Source organism: Clytia hemisphaerica, unplaced genomic scaffold, assembly GCF_902728285.1.
Source record: "Clytia hemisphaerica strain Z4C2 unplaced genomic scaffold, Clytia hemisphaerica genome assembly, whole genome shotgun sequence".
Classification (NCBI taxonomy): domain Eukaryota; kingdom Metazoa; phylum Cnidaria; class Hydrozoa; order Leptothecata; family Clytiidae; genus Clytia; species Clytia hemisphaerica.
This window is the reverse complement of record NW_027103431.1, coordinates 101,552-122,686: the sequence shown is the minus strand read 5'-3', so window position 1 is coordinate 122,686 and position 21,135 is coordinate 101,552. Positions and strand designations below refer to the sequence as shown.

The following is a 21,135-nucleotide window of genomic DNA, read 5'->3' as shown; positions in this document are numbered from 1 at the left end:
CTTTTAAAAAATCCCAAATATTTGAAGAATTCCAGCCAAAAACAGCTGAAATCGAGAAAAAATATTTTTTCTAGGCTCAGGGTAATGCTTAGATTTTTGTCATACCTAGATATGCTTATAAGTGCAATGCTTATAAAAAACTTTTGACTCTAATTCTACGTTTTTTAAGAAAATCGCTAGTTCAAACTCTAAAGGCTTTTATTTCCGGATGTAGAAGGAGTTAGAAGCTCGTTCATAGTATAGTCCGCCTTTTGTTTCTTCTATTGTTTCGAACTTGCGGCAGCTTAAGGGGGGGATAGGTTAAGGGAATTAAAGCAGTCAGGCCAGCTGCGGGGGTCTCACTTTTTTTTTGCCTGACCATGAAGCACAGTCCAATTCCTACGAGTTGACCAAAAATGACGATTTCTTACTCAAACTGGGCATTTCAAGAGCGCTTCGCCCTCCTCCATACCATCCCGGGCAAAAGGTTGTAGACTTTTAGAAAATGCATGAAAATTTTCAAAATAAGCTCTAAAAACCCATTGTTAAAGGGTTAAGCTCTTTAAATTTGGGTGACCTTCTAGCGCAGCTGGCCTATTTCTCTTTCAGAAATTTTAAAATAGCCCTTTTAAGGGTCCTTTGATTTCGACTGAAACAATTGTCTCTCTTAGGAGCACTTCACTAAAAATTTGGTTTCTCTAAGGGTTGGTTATGGTCGGTTAATAACCAGCAAAGTACGAATATAAGTGTGGAAAATTTTTACCGGGGCTGTGAGGCAGGGGTGTCATAACATCTTGTTTCTTTCTTGGTTTTTTATAAAAGGATAACTTCGAGATAAAATGTTTCTTTCGAAATCCCAAGGGGATAGAATTCTATCGTTCCAAGCTTTACAAAATCCAGCATTTCGAATGTTTTGATTATCAAGGGAATGCTAAAAGAACCGTTAAAATAGAAATATCTTAATTACAGTAATTAAAACTTTAAAGTGACTGTAATTGAATCACATCAAAAAGCAAAGAGAAAGAATTTTAATCCCCTCCTTTTTCTCAAAAATCACGCTTTTTCGAAAGAGAATTTTTAGAAATTTCTTCATGACTCTTGAACTCGTGAAACAGATTTAAACTATGATAGCTTAAAATTTAAGTTAGCATTTCCCCTTTCCAAAAGTGATACAGTAAGTCTAGCATTGTAATATTTTTAGTTTTCTTACAATCTTAACCCAAAAAAAAACGTTTCCTGCCGGCTAATGGTCTTAAAAAGTTATGGTAATTTTACCCGAGTTCAAATTTTCGTTTGATTAAAAAAACAACATGTATTGTGAAAATGGCTGAAATTGAATCCAAATTTGTTAGAAAAGATAAAATGAAATTTGAATTAGCCTGAAAAATATTTACATGACCCAGAAAGGTTTGATGGCTTATTGTGTCCAAAATAATGTGAACTTTTAACGATTTTTTTTGCATTGTATTAAAGAAAGGGAAAACAAACTTATAATTTGGCATATTATAGCTTTTTTATAATTGGTACAGTGGTTCTCGAGTTTTAAACTTCTGAAGTCAAAATTTACTTTTGAGAATGTCGAAAAAACACGTCAACAAAGAGGGGGTATAAAACATCACAAAACACCACTTATACCGTGGGGAAACAAACAAAAACCGACATTGTCCGCACATACCCAACACCCATTTTTGCCTAATACCCTCGAATTACTGTAGTTAGCTAGTAGCGTAGAAAGTTTTCATGTAGCAAAAACACGAATCCTATGAAATAGGCTAATAATGGTTCTTTTATCTAATTTAGTATAAAACGAAATATTTAAAGTGAAAAATCAAAATGGGTAATTCAACCTCACAAGTTGTTGTTGACAATTGCAATTATTTGATTGCCACTCTAAGTATTGACATTCATGTAAAAGAAGCATTACTGGAAAGTTGCCGTGATACAACGTTTGTTAAAGTTCCTTTGCCTGCTGATGGTGTCGACTTGTTCAACTTTTTCAATGATCCTCAGAGGAAAAAGAAGCTTGACTCTTTGTTGAAACAAAAGTCTATTTATCAAGATCAATACGATTTACTCTTACCACAAATTTGTTCAACGGACTCTAAAAATTGGGACGTGACTATCATAACTCGTGTTGCTGGGGAATTTCTGTTTCTACCAAATTCTTCCAAAACAATTATCAAGGATGCTCAGAAGTCTAGAAACGGTATCAAACACGGCAACCCGGAAGAGTTTAAACAGCAACAGACATTTGACGATACGATGGACGATATTGAAAACCTGCTGATCAAACTAAACTATGTTAAAATGAATGATTTTCATAACTTAAGAAACAAGACTGTAGAAATTGATTTGAAAACTTTGACGAACTACCACAAGACGCTGATGACAAACATGCAAAATCACCTCATTAATGAACAAACTAAAGCAAGTAAAGACATTTTGAAACAAGTTATCGATTATATCAACGTCAAAAGAGGTTAATATATTCTATTTTCTTCTATATCTCTACTTTTCTCTTGATTATACAGTGAAACTTACGCAGTTTTCGCAGATTTCACTATTTTGTTTGAATTTTTCACGGTTGGTCAAATTTTGTAATATTTTGAAAGTGATATCAGAAAAGTTTTTGTTGAATTTCCATTCGATGATCTTTTGAAACAGTAAAATTGTTAGTAAGGTAAAGTAAAATAAACATCTACTTAAATAGATCAAAAGCATTTTTTTTCAATTTTTCAATTTTAAAGCATTTTCTTAAATTCTTAGCGGGAATTAATTTTTCAGTTTTGAGCTCGAAAACGTTTTCGTGAGTTTAAAAAGCGAACATTATTTCTGCGAAAATTAGTTCTCTTTTAAGGTATATCCCTGTTTCTTTATTTCAGATTTTTAGCTCTACCATGACATCCCTACTATCATCGGGACTTATATCAAAATTTCTTGAATTTTGTTTCCTAGAAGATTTGAATGTCAATAACATTTCATATGGAAAGATATTACAAATTAGTAAAGACCCTTTACTTTCTAAATTTAGAACCCAGTCAAACCGTCCACCCAAGCAAGATTCTCAGGTAGGTTTAACCTTATGTTGTTTAATAACTCAAATTGGTAAATTTTCGCCTGAAAATGAAAAGGATTCTTTTCAACTAAGATTATCTAACATTTTTCAAAGCTAGAGTTTTTCAAGCCACTGTGTTCTGTTCACACGTGTTGACTTATTAGTAACAGTAAGAAAATCTGAAGAAAAAATATACAATACAATTTTATGATAAAGCCCGGGGGGGGCACTCCATTACTAAACGACGACATGTGTCGCCAAAAAATGGCTTTAAAAATCGAACACTAAAAGTGCAGCCCTTGAGAAGTGCAAAGGTATTAAAGTGTATTTTACCGAACGTTTCTGACCCATACAGTGTAGTTTTATTTCATACCTTGTTGTGCTGCAGCCACCTAAAAATGAGCATGAGGTGTTAACACAATGTTAAAAAAAATCTAAATGGTTGCGAGTCAAAACTATAAAGATACAACAAATTTTTACAGTCAGGTCTACAATTCGCCGATCCCCAAACACAACTTGTAATGAATTCTATCAAAGGTACTCTCTTACAGTGCATTTTGAGGGTGTCGAAAAACCTACCCTCAACTGCGGCACATGTCGTGATAACTAGGATAAAGCTTAGTTCTTTCTGGTTCTTTGAGTACTATAAATATCAGCTATCTGATTTCAAATTCACATTATAGGAACATAGTGGGAACCCCCCCCTAACTTTAGGGGGGGGTTGGAGGTTTTCAGAAAAATTTAAGCAGGTGGGGGTTAGCCTGCTCACAAATCTTAGGTGGGGGTTACCCTATACAGGTGGGGGTGACTTTTTTCAGGTGGGGGCTGGAGAGTTTATTTACTACTTTTCTTATTTTGACTCAAAAACTTTCTTTTAACCCTGCTCATCATAAACATATACATTGACAGTAAAAATCTATTTCTTCCCAAGTCTAATAATTATAACAAAAGATGTATGAAGTATAAAAAGCATAGAAATTATTTTCAAGTGATTAACCTTGCTTACCCTCAAAATTGTTAAAACAGTCAAAAACCTTTTTCAGGTGGGGGTTGGAAACTTTTCAGAATTTAGGTGGGGGTGGTCCAAGAAGGTGGGGGTTGGGTTGGTAGCATTTTTCAGGTGGGGGTTACCCTATGCAGGTGGGGGTGACTTTATTCAGGTGGGGGTTGGAGGGGTGCTGCCCACTATGAGGAAGTCAGAAAATTATTAAAACAAAGAATCCTTTAGAAAAGAAAGTTGAAAGAAAAATAAACTCTTTACTTTCTTATAAATTTATTAAATTCTGGGGGTACTACCCTTGCATAGCGACGGAGGTGTGCCGCTCAAAATTGAAAAATGGACACTACGTGGGACTAGTTTTTTGAAAAAAAGTTTCCTCGAAAATTTTCATAACCTCCCAAAAAGGTACCCTATGGGGGATCGAATTTTATATTTTGGTGTTTTTGCGACCCTACCTGGGATTAATGGGGATGAAAAGGTGGCTGTCTTTTTCGTATGGGTGAAAGTAGAATTTTTGTTTTTCGATTTGTAAGGGAGAAAATCGCTTATATTGGTTAGGGTCAGTATCAGTTAGGGTAAGGCTTGACGCTCAAGATTCAAAATAGGGTTGCGAGTAGCATTGGTAGGAAAATGTAAGGCCCAAGGCTCAAGGCCTTAATAAGGGCATCCTTAGGGTTGGACCAACCTTGTTATGTTAATACTCATAGGTCTGTAAAATAAACATTGCAAGTAAATTTGCGAATTCGAATTTCTGCCGTGGCATCGTGGTTTGGTGTAGGCGTACGGAGCTTCTAAACCAAGAGTACGTTTCACGAGTATGTTAGAAGCCCACCCGCAACTTAACTATGGCAAATTACAGAATATCAAAACTGAATTATGAAAATGAAAAGAGTCCAACTTAAAAACATCTTAAAGTTTCAGATCAAAGACAGAAAAATGCAAGATCTACTCTTACTCGTAAGAAGAAGCCACAACCGGGCGAAGGAAAACTTTTATGGAAAAGAAGCTATCAAAAATTGTAAGAAAAGTCTATTGTAAAAAGGGAATAGAGATGTGAAAATTATCAGCCCTGAAACCATAAAAAATGAAAAAAATACAGCAAAAAAATTTACCAGGTGTCCTTCCAATTTAAAGATGTATCACCAAGACATTAAAGAAAAAGAATTATCAACTGACATTACTGTACCCGTCTAATATTTTAGCCTAGCCTATAGTCTGTAAAAAGCCAAAACAAAAACTTAATCTCTCCAAAGCTCTCCAAACCAGCAAAATAATATAATAACTGCAGGGTTTATTATTTATAGAATAATATACCAACCAGGTTCAACTAGAGGGGGGGGCTCATGCCCAAGTCAGGTTTTGAATGGCCAATGCTTGGGAAAAATGTTACCAAATTTTGCGACTTTAAATGAGCTTTGAAAGTGTAACAAATAGACCTTTTCACTTTTCCATCAGCCATGTATAATGAATTATATGTAAAAATACAGGAACGAAAAAGATGATGGAGTTTCTTAATTCAAAAGAAATTTGCTCTTAAAGACATAGCATATGCTGTTAAATTTTTTCGTCAGAGAGTCGAAATGTTTGCAAACTGGTGAAGGCTTAATACCTTATCGGGGAAAACTTCCTCGGGGAAAAGTGACGAAATTTTGGACAAGTGACGAATATTTTCCCCGACGAAATTTTTCCCCGGCCTTAATGCGTTTACCAACTACCAGAAAGTGAAGAAGTTTTCCCCGATAAGGTAGTAGATGGCATTTTGTAAAATCTATTGTTTTGGTCAAAGCACTTGTTATACATTTTTGGAATGCTAAGAGGTAGGGGAATCAAAATTAAGATTGAAGATATATTGTAAGTATATGTGATTTCTGTACCAAACTCGAGATACTAACCCTTGAAAACAGTGTTTGTCCAGTTTTTGCGCTCAATATCTCGAGCTAGGTACTGAAATCACCTTTTTTTCTTCTTTTACATTATTGAGTTATTTTTCCTCCCTTTACATTTTCAAGTTATTTTTTCGTTATGTTAGTGAGTTATGTCCGACCGGTCCCGATGAAAATGAATATTTGTATCATCGGACGTCAAAAGCTGAAAACGAAGTCTGAGAATCGAACACCCGAAAAGAAAATGCTATTTTAGAAGAACAATCCATCCAATGTAAAAAACATTCTTAGAATTAGAGCATTTTTCGTCATATAGTCCCGCTGCTGAGGTTGAAAATCGGTTCATTTCGTGACACATCTCTTAGAAGTAACTTTTTTTTGTGGAAACTCACGAATTACTATGTCCTGATATCATATGAATGTTAAACCAAAAGTTTAAAAAAGAAAAATCATTTAAAATTACAAATTACACAAAATATTTAGCATTTCAGCTTAGGTGTACAGCACCTGACCCCGAGAATGTAGTAAACCCCGAGAATGTAGGTTTCTCATTTTTTAGTATGGTAGCCCTAACGATAGTTCAACTTCATAAAAAGTTGTTTCAGAGCAAAATGTTACATATTGCTGATTATTTCTAGACATAAAGTTTTAACTTGAATTGATTTTTTCAGGCGAAAATCTGAATCGAAGTTGATTGGACACTACTCGAATTGAGACATTTTTAAAATAAATCCTCTCTAAATCGAAATCTATTGGAATTAAGTTATGATGATACGGTAATTTCTTATTCCTAATGAACTAAGGAAATGTGGAAAATATTCCATTTCAATATTTATTGTTCTAAGCTAGATATTTTAACGAAAATGTTTGACCTACCTTTTGGGGTTAGTTGACCTACAATTTGGGAGCCTTCATAACCCGACATAAAAAGTCTGTCAAATTATATAAAACTTTTTTGTTGTACTTTTATAACATGAAAGTATTACCTGAGAGATGATTAATGTTGGCATTTTAAGCTTTTACGACGTGTCCCAGACCCGCTGGGACCCCAGCCCAATCAGAAAATTTGCCTAAGTTTGGAACAATAGAATTTCTATCCCCATTGGGAATTTAGTAGAAATTTTCGACCCGATGTGGGAAAAGTTCCACCGGGGCTGTGAGGCAGGGGTGTTGTTACATTATTCACATATTTTAACACAGAATCTTCAACCTACAAAATAAAAACAACTTTCTTGTCTCTTATTTTCGTCCTTTCTTTTACTTTCCTCATTTGTAGCACGATAAAATTAATATCTTTGTTAATTTTTTTGTAAGTTAGTTTTTTTGCTTAAGTATAAATTTCAATTAGAGAATAATAATTTTCGATGAATACTGAAATTCCGCTCTCAACAACCGAATCTTTTCAACTACATTCTGGGGGTTAGAAAGCGAAAAAATCCAATTTTCAGAATAACCAAAGCTCTTTAGAATATTTTTTTGGCGTAAAATATTTCTAAAATTTTCTGTTATAATTAATTCAATCGAAAAAATATCAACATTTTACTATTACTAGATTTAAAGCCATAAAACCAAACCTACATTCTGGGGGTTATAACGAAAATGAGAGTCAACTTCAAGGACCAAAAAAATCTATCAAAAGTAATGAAACCAACCCCTGGAAAAGGATTTTGGGAGTTCAAAATTTCGTTTAAACTATTCAATATTTTTTTAATTGCAAATCTACATCTCTCAGGTCTGATTTAAATTTCACCTACATTCTCGGGATCAGGTGCTGTATGGTGTATGCTTAGTGAAATCGTGAAGCAATATTCAGATTGCTCAACTGACTCCAAGCTGCAAAAGTAACTCGAAAATGTAAAGGAAGGAAAAATAACTCGAGAACGTAAAAGAAGAAAAAACAATCGAGTTAAAACACGAAATAACTCGAAACTTTAAAGGAACGAAAAAATAACTCGGGAAACTACAGAAACGTAAATAACTTGAAAATTTAAAAGAAGGAAAAAAAACCGAGTTAAAATTAAGAAATAACTCTGACATTTGAAGGATAAAAAATAACTCGAAAATTTAAAGGAACGCCAAAATAACTCTAGAATCTACAGGAAAATGTAAACATTGCGTGAACCACGTGTCATTAAAGAGAACAATTAAATTCACGTGTCCAAAACAAACTTGTAAAACAATTAAACAATCAAAATTAGCCATATTTGGTTTGATTTTTTATTTTGGCATGTGACATTTGTTTTGATTTTGTATCCGCTGCATACAGTTTGTTTACAAATTTCGCAAGTACTGTAATGTCCCTTTAAAATCTCCAAAAAACCTCATTTTTGGCAATTTTCTCCACTAAATTTCCATACGAAAACATCTATAACTTGGGATGTAGCTAAATAGAAAATTTTTCCGAAAAAATCTAAATAAAGAAATTATTTGTCAATAACTTAAAAAAAGCTTGAAACAATAAAGTGATTTCCCCAAGGAGATTAGGCTTTTTTTGTGAAAAGTATTTGAATAGCGTCGTTATTACGTTTTATCAAGGTCCATTCCACACTTATTCCTTAATTACTCATGATGTAATTACTTAAATTCATTTTTTCTAAAGCAGTTTGCTCTTAAACATGTCAAAGAAGCGAGAAAAAAAGGTTTTATCTTTAAATTCTGAAATTGATTTTTCACTGTGATCAGAGCCCTTAATTGTTCGATTTGATATCAGAATGAATGTTTTTGAAATAGATCTTACAGTATGTGGCCCCCAAAACGGCGATCAAATTTGAAATTTCTCTCAAATCTAGAGGAAAAGAGATTTTACAAAAATTTTCTCTGCATGAAAACCTTTAACATCTCTACTTTATTTCCTCGAAGTTCTTTTTTGAAATTTTCAATTTCAACAATATTTTTCAATCGCTTAAAGATAGGTAGCTTTTTTCTAGTGGCCCCCAAAACGGAGGTTTGAAATTTTAGCGATTTCTCGAGATATCTATAAGATATGAATACAAAATTTTGACCATAGTTTCGAAATATGATTTAGAGGGTTTTGGGCATAAATTTATTTGATAAGATTTTTACAGTATACCCCTGGTTGTCAAAATACAGGTTTGGGGCCCCCAAAACGGAGGTGTAGTTAAAATCAAATTATTAAGCCCAGTGGTAATAGGGGGGAAAACTATGAACATATTTGTGTTTTCCCTTAAATTTACGACCCGATGGATGTAAAATTTATGATTTTTATGAAATATTTCAAGATTTTCGATATTGCAAAGTCCAAACTGAAAATTTAGAAATTTTCAAAATGACAATTTTGATTTAACAACGTCTTAATCAAGTTTTGAAAACAAATCTCTTTCGAAAATAGTTCCATTCATTTTTGGAATAAGCTGTGAAATTTTTAGAAAAAAAGCTTAACGGAAACTGAAAATATTAAGCTTTAAAGATATTTTTCTCCTATATTTTGCAAAAAAATTACAGAATTTGCCGTTTTTGCTGATTCAGCGAAAAATTTTATATATAATGTTAATTTTTTGTTATAAACTATTAACTCAAGGTGATAGGAATAGAATTTCAAGATTTTTTGCTTTTTCTCATATTTAGAATTTTCGGTTTTGTCAATGCTGATTCTAGGGCTCTAAAATACTGGTTGACCTTCAAGATGCTATATCTTTTACCCAGCCTCTAAAGTCACAGATGTATTTGCATTTTCTGAACGGCATTACGTGTAGAAAGTTTCCTATACCCCGTTTTTGGACCTACCCCGGTGGAGGTCCTATTTATAAATTAACCTTTGTCCGTTCGTTCGTTCGTTCGTCTGTTCGTTCGTTCGTTCGTTATTCGCTTTCCTCATGATTGGCTCATTAGTTTTTTCTGATTTTTTGCACAAAGATGCATAACTATAAACCCTCGAATGTGACGGAGCCCGATTTTCAAAAAAAAAATTTTGGGGCAAATTTGGGCCAAAAAACGGCTAAAAAACGGGTTTTTTGGACTTTGTGAAAAATTAGGTCGTTAATTTTTTCTGATTTTTTGCATGAAAGTAGGGTACCATCGTAGGTAAAAGATGGCTTAAGCGAATTTTTGCAAAAAAATTTTGTTGGCTCAAAAAACGCATGTTTATCTATAAGAATCACTATTAATTTAAGCATACATCAATGTTCTTAGTCAAATTACTCAATTTTTTTATGAGATTTTTGCTCAGGAGGGCTTACTTTTAAAGAATATATGTGTTTCGACATGAAATTTTGGTTGCTTGGCGTGTTTTTATAGAATAACTGGCCAAATTCGATATTTTTTTATAAGCACATTATCAATTACTTAGGTATTAGCTTTTCTCGAGATTGGCTCTTTCATTCTTTTTGATTTTTTGCACAAAGATGCATAACTATAAACCCTCGAATGTGACGGAGCCCGATTTTCAAATAAAAATTTTGGGCAAATTTGGGCCAAAAAAACGGCTAAAAAATGGGTTTTTTGGACTTTGTGAAAAATTGGATCATTAATTTTTTCAGATTTTTTGCAGGAAAGTAAGGTGCCATCATAGGTAAAATACGCTTCAAGCAGATTTTTGCAAATAAATTTAGTTGGCTCAAAAAACGCATGTTTATCTATAAGAATCACTATTAATAAGCATACATCAATGTTCTTAGTCAAATTACTCAATTTTTTTTATGAGATAGATGTTTTTTTTGCTCATGAGGGCTTTCTTTTAAAGAATATATGTGTTTAGACATGAAATTTTGGTTGCTTGGCTTGTTTTTATAGAAAAACTGGCCAAATTCGATATTTTTTTATAAGCACACTATCAATTACTTAGGTATTAGCTTTTCTCGAGATTGGCTCTTTTATTCTTTATGATTTTTTGCACAAAGATGCATAACTATAAACCCTCGAATGTGACGGAGCTCGATTTTTGGAAAAAAAAATTTGGGGTAAATTTCAGCTAAAAAACGGCTAAAAAAAGGGTTTTTTGGACTTGTTATTTTCTGACTTTTGGCATGAAAGTAGGTAAAAGATGGCTCAAGCAGATTTTTGTAAAAAAAGAATTTTTCAGCTCAAAAAACGCATATTTCTGCATATTTATCTATAAGAATCACTATTAATAAGCATACAATGTTCTTAAAATGTTCTTCAATGTTCTTAAAATTACTGAATTTTTTGATGAGATGTTTTTTTGCTCTCGAAGTCTTGAATATGAAAGAATATTTCAAGAGCGTGAAATTTTGGTTTCTAAACGTGTTTTTTTCTAAAAAACAAACGACTAATTTTAATAGATCGTCACTATTTGTGTTCTGAATGATTGTTCAATGGTCACGCTTATGTAGATATCAATTATATATGTGTTAAATGCATAACCAGGTAGGTCCATAAAAGTATCACTTGTCATAACTTATTTTCAATATCCAAGGAGCTAGAGTGAGTTACATGCAATTTTTATCTAATTTTGGTGTTAAAATATTTCCTTTAGACGCAAATATTTTATTTTGAATCCGTCTCAAACCAGCAAAAACATGCTCATTTTTAAGTATAACCATCATTCTTTCAAAATAAACAAAAATCGTTTAATTCTGATAAATCTACAAGTCAGAATCTTCATTTTAATGAAAACCTCCGTTTTGGGGGCCGTCTCCGTTTTGGGGGCCATATACTGTATCGGAGTTTTTGATTTTTCTAAAAAAGCGATGCATTGTGGGATTGTTTCGGGTGTATTACAATAGAATTCTCTCGAAGAATTCCTAAGAGATTCTCATTCATGAGGGAGTGATTTTTGTGAAAGATTTCTTATTTTACTGCCTAAAAACTTACTTCTTATTTCTTCTTTAGCTCGTTTTCGCAGGTGCCAATATTGTAGAACACGTCAGGCACGTGATCTTCGAATGTTTTGATTGGTCGGCCTCTCTTCTTGTTAGCGTTGTCGTTGCTGAAAGTCTTTTGACGATGCTGGTGTTCTTTTGTCTTACAATATGGCCAAGATAGTTTTGTTGCTGTCGTTTGACGTATTGAAGGATGTCTTCAGTCTTACATTTGACATGACGAAGTGGAAAGTTTGTAAATTTTTTTCATCGATTCTTCTTTCAAAGCCACCTCTCACCATTCTACGAAGCATATTAATGTAGGTGGATCGGATTCGCTGTTGCTGTTGTTGTTGAGTGATATTCCACGTTTGACAGGAATATGTCAACCGACTGTATTTAGAAGATATACCCTATATTTTTCGATTGTGCAGTTTTTTACTCATTTGGTTGTACTTGTTTTGAGAAAGTTATTCTTAACTCAATCTCTGCATCTCCTGTTGAAGGTTGATTGAAGTGTATGTCGTCTTCAATATACCTGAACACTTCACCATTTTCGATGACTTGATCATTTTTAAGCGTGACGATAGATTTAGGATACTCATCTTGGTTTGGAGATTTGAAATTTATTATCATCGTTTTGGTTTTATTGGCGTTTATTTGGAGGTGAAAACGAACAGATTTTCCATTGAGGATTTTCAGTCCTTTTTCTCAGTTTGAAATTCTTTCGAATGCAAGTTTTAAGTCGTCAGCGTAACCGGCCCAGTCAAGAGTGTGTTCACCGTAATAGCCTTTGGCTCTTTCATATCTGGTTGTAGCAGTGGCACGAATTATGTACTTCAGTTTAAGAAATTTAACATTTTTCTCTTCACAGATTTGCATAAACACACGCATGACACAATCCAGCTGTATAGTGATGGGGATTCTGGTCCCCCTTGTCGAACGCCAAGTAGAAGCTCAAAAACATCATCTGGAGTTTGTGCCAATGCTGTTGTTTTTTTATGATACAATAATTCAAGTAATTTTATTAGGGAAGGCGCGACTTGCTCGGGAAATCTCTGGTAGATGGATTCAAAGAGGCCAATTTCGCAAAACATGGTCCAACGTGGAGCTGAAATCGAGGAATAGGAGATCGAATCGCTTTTGTGTTTTGTCCGAGATTTGTTGAAGTTATTTTGTCATATATCTGCCGTCTGCTGTTCCTCTATTTCGTTTAAATCCTTGCTGCTGGTCGAACAGTTGTTCGTCATACCAGTCTTTAAGTCTAGTCAAGATTATTATCACCATTATCTTACAAAGACTTGATCCTACTTGTAAACCTCTGTACGATGTTTGGTCTTTTGCAATTCCTTTAGTTGCTCCTTTCCATAAGGCAATAAGCTTTGAATGACCCCGTGATGATGGTATAGATTTCGTCGTCCATATTTGAAGAAGTAGCGATTCGAGCTCTGATAGTAGCGCGTTTGATGCTACTGTATACTTGAAGAATTTTGCAGGAAGATCGTTTCGAGGATTTACCATTGTTTAAAAATTTGAGGGTAGATACAATTTCTTTCTTTTTTGGAGGGTCAAAATTGATGAACTCGCGGGTAATTTGTTGCAATAGAGCAATATAATTTGGTATATTAATAAGTTCAATGGGTGTGTTGGCCGGTGAAAAAGAATGCGGCTATTATACTTTGATTTTTCCAATAAGTTCAATAGGTTTCATTTTATTATTTACGTTGCCAGTGAAATGTTTTTCAAAATATGTTTTCAATGTCTCTGGGTCACACGCAGATTTTTGTCCCATAGATTTGAATGTTGAACCGTCGGACTTAATGGTTTTGAAGAGCTCTTCAACTTGTAGTTTTGTTGCAAACTCGTTTATTTCGTCAGCTCATTCTTGCATCGTGAGATTTCTCAATTGCCTTACACGTTTTTTAATTCTCTTTTAGAGCTTTTTGTATGTCTCTCCATTTCGTGTCGTATCGGATCGGTTACAGAGCAAAGAAATCAGTTCTTCATCATTGTTTTTCCAGAGTTTTTTTTCGCTTGTTAATTTTTAATTTTGGAGGAAGTTCGTCGTTTGCAGCTTTCTCGATAGTTTTTAAAAGATTCTGTGAAAACACATTTACGTCGTCATCGAACGGACGATTCGTTTCAAGCTTTTGATTCAGATTTTCAACAGATGTTCTTCTAACTGTACGTATTAGTAGAGACTTAACATCGCGTTTCGGTTCGTTTGGTGTTTTGTTGTATCTTCTTCGAGCAATTCTGGTCGTGGGAGTACACATGGTTGCTTTGGGAAGTCGGTGGTCTGTGTCAATATCAATACCTCGGTTAACTCTACCGTTTGTCATATAATTTTGGACGTAAGGTTCAGTAAGAATGTAATCAAGGACCTTGCGGGTTTTTCTGTAATTGCTGTACCATGTATAACGATGTATCATACGGTGCTTGAAGAAAGTGATCGAAATACAGAGTACATGAATACGACAAAATGCTTTTAATCGGTTTCCATTGTCATTACAAAGTGGAACAGTGATAATTTTCTTTCCGTCGAAGAAGCATCTTTTATTCGAAATGGTAGTTGTAGCGTTGAAGTTTCCGACGACGATAAGCTTATGTTTCTTTTGGGTTTTTATGATTGCTTTGTTTAGATTTGAGTATAACACGAGTTTTTATTGATCGGTTTCGTCTGCTTCTGTTGGTGCGTAGCCGTTTACAACTCGTATATTGAACCCGATAACCTTTAGATAGATTGCCATTACGCGGAGGTCTGAGAAGTCGGGAGTAGAAATGTCAATATCTTTGTGTATCCAGACAAGTATACCGACTCCTGCTTGACGTTTCTTCTTGCATCCTAACCAGTGGAATTCAATTCTTCACCGGAGTCCAATAGAATTATTTTCGTACCAACGTCTCTCCACCGTACTTCTTGGAGGCAACAGAATGTGAGTTGAGATTTTGCGACTGCCTTTGCGATGGAATATATCTTTGCCCCATTATCTTTCTCGGTTCCACTTCGTGTGTTAAGGGTTGCAAAGTTCCAGGTTTTAAAATTGTTCGTGCGGAAATTTTCTTTGGATTTTTTAGTTTTTTTGTTCGTTTTCAGAGGCATTGAAGGTAAAGAGTAAGAAGGATTTAATAGTACTTTCTCGTTCACAAATTCAAATCTGTTGATAGTTGTCTCGAACGAAATACGTTTTGGTAACCCTTGGCATCCAGCCAGGGGTTGGGTGACTGAGCATCAATGTCTATTGTCAATTGTACGATATCATATCATGAGCGATAGGCGGTGTGGATGATTGTAGTAATCAACTACAATTCCTCGGACCCAGTTAACGCAGCCCCCAAAAAAATCATCGTTTTCTCCATGGTTGACCCCAAAGAAATTGTAAAGCCCTCAAAGTTCTATTCTAAAGCTCATTTATAGTAGTGATCAATAAAATCTGAAAATCGACTTTCTTAAAACATGGTCATACCTTATTGGAACTAATTTTCGCGGGAACTAATTTTCGCGGTCGAAAAAAAATATCCGAAAAATTGCATTTCGCGGGTTTTAATTTTCACGATTTTTTCCATTCTGGAATTTTCACGGGTTTTAATTTTCGCGGTCAAATTTGAAAAGCTTTTTGTCTTTTGACTAAAAAAACATGCGCCATTGCATTATGGGCATGAAATCCTGAAAATTACAAATATTGTTTTGGGAATGGATTTTTAGCAAGTATTTGATCAATTGAATCACGGTTCAGCATCTAAATTGCATAATTTCAAAGTTTCAGTAAGTGGTGAGCAAGGGTTTCATGTTTGTAGGTTTTAAGGTGTAATAGTGTAGTAGGTTTTAAGGTGTAATTTGCGGGTAATTTGATTATAACCTACAGTTTAGAAAATATTTAGGTACAAATGATTTAATTGTAACATTAGTAACTTTGCAGTGAACCACTGTTCAAAATTTGAGGCCAAAATGACTATTTTTTATTTGTAAATATGTAAATTGTAAATATGTAAATTGTTTGGGGTAAATAGCTAAAATTGCTTTTTTTCACAAAGCAATAAATTTTTTCTTAGCAGCTTTTACAAAAACCACACCCAGGAAAGAAATTCAAAGGTAGCCTAGACTCACCAATAAAAAGTTCCCACCCTTACTGTTTTCTCTATCAGAATATAGGGGGTACCTTTTTTGTTGTAAGTTTTCAGGGGTATCCACTGGTATTCAATGTAAAGTCGACTCTTGGAGATTTTGTAAATTTATTAATTTTCAAATGTCCGTTTCCTGAAAAGCTCTCGAAATATCAGAATTCAAGACATTTTCGTTAAATGTAAAGTTCGTTTGAAAATATAATAAATATAATATTTCAGGTTTTTAAAAAAATGATAAAATACTGAATGTAGGACAAATTTACTGATAAGAGATGTGTTTTTTCCAACTCTCTTTGAAATGTAATGAAACGCTCATATTTACACTATATTTACAATTTGGGAAATCTATGATTTCGCCCAATGTAACACTTTAAAAATCGTATCATATTTTAATCCTCTACACGTAAGTATAGTACCGCGCTTGGGCAGATATAAGAAAAGACTCTTGTAAATAGATAGACTGTAATAAGTTAATAGCTCCTGAATTCCTGAAATGGTTCACCTGTGAATGGTTTCACACAGCCACCCTTTTTAAGCTTGATATCACGTGACTATGAAGAGCCGATGAAAACAATAATAAATTCATTTTCATCTTTTAAAGGGTCGAGAAGATTACACCAAAAGAGGTTGCATTCACAGCTGAAGAAACTTCCATTATCTACACTGTTCAATGTTGGAAGATTAAAAATGAAACGAAAATGATTGAATCTGTCAAAAATGTAACATCAACAAACATAAACCAAAAAGCTTGGATACAGTGTGAAGTGGATATCAAAAGTGGATATACATATGAATTCGTTTTCAATACTGACAGAGCTGATGACTCCAAAATCATTGTTCAACTTCCGCGTAAGACTTGTCTGGAAAATTTATCTAGGGAAAATCATTTTGAAGATTAGGGGCTAGATACTTTTTGATATTCTCGTAATACTATCAATTGAAAAAAATTTAAAGGAAATATTGATCGGACTTTAACTATTTATGGGATCTGATTTTATTGTAACTTTAGGAAACTCTCATTTCTTTCCAGGCAATCATCATCATACAAGTAGGAAAGGAGAAACATTAGTCTACGCTCATAATTGTGGAAGGTCTTCCAATATACACGCATTCGAAGTTTCGGACGAAAATGGAATCACAGATGACCATACATGTATCCCAATCAGCACCGGTCCTTCAGTTGCCAAAACTGTCAAAGAATTCAATCAAAGAGCAATGCAGTATTACAAAGACCATATCGGCGTCAAAACCTTCCCACCCTCGTATTACGTACGAAATGTAAACATGAAAGAAGTTATCGCCAGTCTTGAAGAACATTCATCGCTTCTTGGAGGAAAAATTCTCGTCGGATATAATCCCATAAGCCATCTCAGAATACTTGGACTCAATGATGAAAAGATCGAGAGTGTTCTGCATTTTTCTGAGTGCCCTGATTACTATGACAACACAATCGTTTGCATTTATCCCAATCATGGCTTGCTGTTTGTTTTCGTGGTCGGTGAAAACGAAAAACCTATTGACAAGGATCTGGCGAAAGTTAATGCAGTCTTGAAAACATGGTGTTATGTTCACAGGCAGATTCTCGAAAATGAACAGTTTACTATTGTTGGAGTTCTCGTCTTACTGGCTTCAAGCAACTTGAACAAAATGAAGCAACATCCTTGCTTAAATCTAAACACAAAAAGTCAGGACTTTGTCATTTCTTTCGATGAAAACTTTGGACAATGGTTGACCAACTTCTTAAAATTAATCCGAGATAATCGAAAGCTTTCATCACCTTCAACGCCAGGAATAATGGAAATCATTGCAGGGAACATGATGGCAAGCATGGCACAAACCAAAATCTACCTTCCTCGTGTTTCAGGAAATGACACTACTAACGTTAAGACAATCCTGTTAACTGAACCTCAAATTTCCTGCATCGAAAGCCAGTCGAACTGGAAGATGATTCAAGCTTCCTATGGCGCTGGTAAATCAATCACTTTACACGAAATTGCAAGGAAACTGCTGAAAATGAGCAACCAAGACTTGATTATAAACGTTACTTTCGACCCATTCAGTGCACTAGATAAGAAAGTCGACCATTCATTTAACGAGCTTGTAAAAAAGAAAAATTGACACAAAAACGAGAAAATCTCATCTCATTATCGCTTTCTGAAGCTGTTGGTGAAAGAAGGAATGTCACCGATTTTTACAACTGTTCCTCATTACCATCCAAAAATATTGCTGACGTCATGCTTCTCTTAAAGAACAAACACAAACATCGAAAAATACATTTCCTTTTTGATGAAGTGCCACAAGAGCTGTTCACAAAGACCTACTCGGAAACACTACGTGGCCGTTTGGAAAGTGAATTTCGAGAATCAGTGGTCGTGATTGCCCTCCAAAGTGTACAGAAATCTCGAAAGATAACCGAGGAAGGCAAGGTCACCAATTCACAGGAGATTGATTTAAAAAGCTCAGGCATAGAACTTTTCAAACTACCAAACACAATGAGGATGAGCAGTTGCTTACATAAATTGAAAGAAGTTTTGGAAGGTGAAATCGAAAGTTCGCCCTGCTCCTTAAACTTAGACGTTCGATCGAAAGGTATTACTTACCCTTTACTTAACATTCTTTTATAATTGTTCAATTGCAACAGTGTGCAAGTAAAATATGCTCATTTCAATTTATGACCGAAACATTTTTCATATTTTAATCTTCTATTTTTCAGGAAACGCCTTGCTAACAAAAGACGAATCTAACAAGGCCATAATCCAGGAAACCCAATCAAATGGAGATGGCGAAAATAGACCAGATGACTCTCAGTCAACAACAAAAGTTGAATTTCAGGTTAATGAGGTAATTTTGTTAATGAGTGTACTGTTTATAATTACAATCCGTGCCATAATATTTTTGCACTTTTGGCTAATTTACCATTTTTCGAAAATTGAAGTTCGAGCGAGAATGTCAATTGTAGGCCCTCAACTTGATTTCATCGATTATTTCGATCTGGGAGGGATTTATTGGTTTCTAGGCTATATTTCAAGCCATACTGGACCATTTTTAAACTTTTGGATCCTCAGATCCTAAGGTCCTAAGTCTTAAGTCTAGCGTTAAAACTCAGAGTTAAAACTCTACCCTTCGAACCTACTTTAGAGCACTTACAAATCGATTGTGGTTTCAAAACACCCCGGTGAATTTCCCTTTTGTGCCAAGTATTTTGTCCCTGATTGTCTTTGAAAATTAAAAATGCCGATTTCTGCTCTGCAGGGGGTCTAAAATTAGGAGAAAACCCCTTAAATGTGAAAAATAACCCTTTTCCTACCATTTTGAGGCATTTTCATTAGGTCAGAATCAATTTTTTGTGAAATATTTTAACTTTTTGAAAAGGTGCAATTTACGAAAAGTCAAAAAGGTGAAAATTTCAGAAAATTTTGACTTTTTTTCAAGTTTTAGCCCCTAAAATTGACGAAAGGGGGATTTTGAGCCCGAAAAATTGCTTGAAACTTGAAATTAGACCCCCCGCTGAGCAGAATTTGGCATTTTTCAGTTTCTGAGACAATCCGTGCCATAATATTTTTGCACTTTTGGCTAATTTACCATTTTTCGAAAATTGAAGTTCGAGCGAGAATGTCAATTGTAGGCCCTCAACTTGATTTCATCGATTATTTCGATCTGGGAGGGATTTATTGGTTTCTAGGCTATATTTCAAGCCATACTGGACCATTTTTAAACTTTTGGATCCTCAGATCCTAAGGTCCTAAGTCTTAAGTCTAGCGTTAAAACTCAGAGTTAAAACTCTACCCTTCGAACCTACTTTAGAGCACTTACAAATCGATTGTGGTTTCAAAACACCCCGGTGAATTTCCCTTTTGTGCCAAGTATTTTGTCCCTGATTGTAGCTTACCATTCAAATTGAATAATGAAGCTATTTTCTCTTTGTCAGAACCGATAATCTTTTTAGAAATTCTTTCTACAGATTTTTTGTTAATTCTGTTTTTCCAGACTAGAACTGGTTAACTTTTTGTGTTGGGTATTACAACTTATTTTTGAAATTCCGTTCAAATGATCTGATTCGGATGTAATTTTAACTTGTGAAATAAACGTGCTCTCCTTGGCAACATACCCCCCTCTTACAGACCTGCTAGCAGGATCTTTCAGGCAGTTGGGGTTTAAATAAAGGACCAGAATTCAATTGGGAAGATTGATATATCCCATGCTTTCGAGCCAGAAAACTCAATATGGATAGAAAAAATAGCACAATATATTTTAGAGTATAATTTTCCATTGGGGACTATGTTTTCATCAATTATTTTTCAATATGAAGGGGTACTTGGTCTGTCAGAACTGACTGATTGTCTTTGATTTCAATGCCTTGAAGAGGCTTGTTCTGAAACTCCTGGTTGAGAAATTAAAAGCCACTTATTTTCCATTCAGAACACATGCCCGTGTGTTTTTAAAACAAAATTTAAAAGTGCACGGCAAACTTAAGGCTTCACTTTTTCTTGCTTAAAAAAGGTAGAAGATTCTTCTCTAGCACCTTCGTACGATGGCTCAGAAGGCTCAAAACACGCACTTCTCGTTTTCTTCCGAGTTTTTTTGTGACGATACTGCACACTTCTAAAAATATTTTAGAAACGCAAAAGTCCCCCTCGAAAGATAGCCGTTCTGGTCAGCAAAATATATACCGAGTTGTAACAAATGAGTTGATGTTAATAGCGAAATCATTTGTGGTTTGACGAGTTGTAAATCTGGTTTGTGATTTATATATAACAACATTTTTTTGACGCGTTAATCGGTCACTTTTTTGCTTCCCCGATTTAAGCCTAACAATACCCCGATTTTTGCCACTGGGGGAAAACTTTTCCGACCAACACTTAACTCGGAAATTTTGATTCATTTTGCCTAACTCGACATTCATTTTAAATACCCAAAAAAAATTCATTGCGCGGGCCGCTCACTTGGGAATTTCCCACCGTGACAAGAAGTCAGAATTGCGGAGTGTCACTGGGCAAAAGGAACGACGGGTATGTGCGGGTACTAAGGGTACCTTTTCCAATATGTTTAAAATGCACTGTAAGGGTCGGAAAAACTAGAGATGCACTGTAAGGGTAGAAATTTCAGAAAAGTCTTGAAAAATCGAGATATTTTGACCAAACATGCTATAATTTGACCATTAAATTTGGGGGAAAATGCACTCTTAGGGTATGATTTTCACTGATTTTAAATACCGTCAGTCCGCAAACCCAGTGCCCCCCGGGCTTGAGCCTTTTGGGCCATTGACCCTAGACAGTTCTAGTTCACAAATTTTATAAGAACTAGAAGAAGGTCGTT

At 34.7% G+C, this 21,135-nt stretch overlaps 2 protein-coding genes across 2 annotated transcripts in view; both read left to right on the top strand.

Moving 5' to 3' along the window:
• The first annotated feature begins 1,775 nt into the window (after positions 1-1,775).
• LOC136798033 (uncharacterized) lies at positions 1,776-17,937 on the top strand. Its single transcript, XM_067054623.1, has 4 exons — positions 1,776-2,458; positions 3,011-3,047; positions 16,421-16,668; positions 16,850-17,937. Exons 1-4 carry the CDS (start codon positions 1,813-1,815, stop codon positions 17,935-17,937), a joined length of 2,019 nt encoding a protein of 672 aa, XP_066910724.1. The 5' UTR covers positions 1,776-1,812.
• LOC136798034 (uncharacterized) overlaps positions 17,935-21,135 on the top strand; it is a 16,860-nt gene continuing 13,659 nt past the window's right edge. Inside the window, exons 1-2 of the mRNA XM_067054624.1 lie at positions 17,935-18,408; positions 18,533-18,660. Coding sequence (XP_066910725.1) covers positions 18,054-18,408; positions 18,533-18,660 — 483 coding nt within the window. The 5' untranslated portion in view covers positions 17,935-18,053. The remainder of the gene's footprint in view (positions 18,409-18,532; positions 18,661-21,135) is intronic.

Excerpts from the sequence above, each read along its gene's own strand:
- LOC136798033 (XM_067054623.1), top strand. The coding sequence starts at position 1,813 with ATGGGTAATTCAACCTCACAAGTTGTTGTTGACAATTGCAATTATTTG. Across the intron at positions 2,459-3,010 it reads TTATATCAACGTCAAAAGAG|AACCCAGTCAAACCGTCCAC; the intron begins GTTAATATATTC and ends TTCTAAATTTAG. Across the intron at positions 3,048-16,420 it reads CACCCAAGCAAGATTCTCAG|GGTCGAGAAGATTACACCAA; the intron begins GTAGGTTTAACC and ends CATCTTTTAAAG.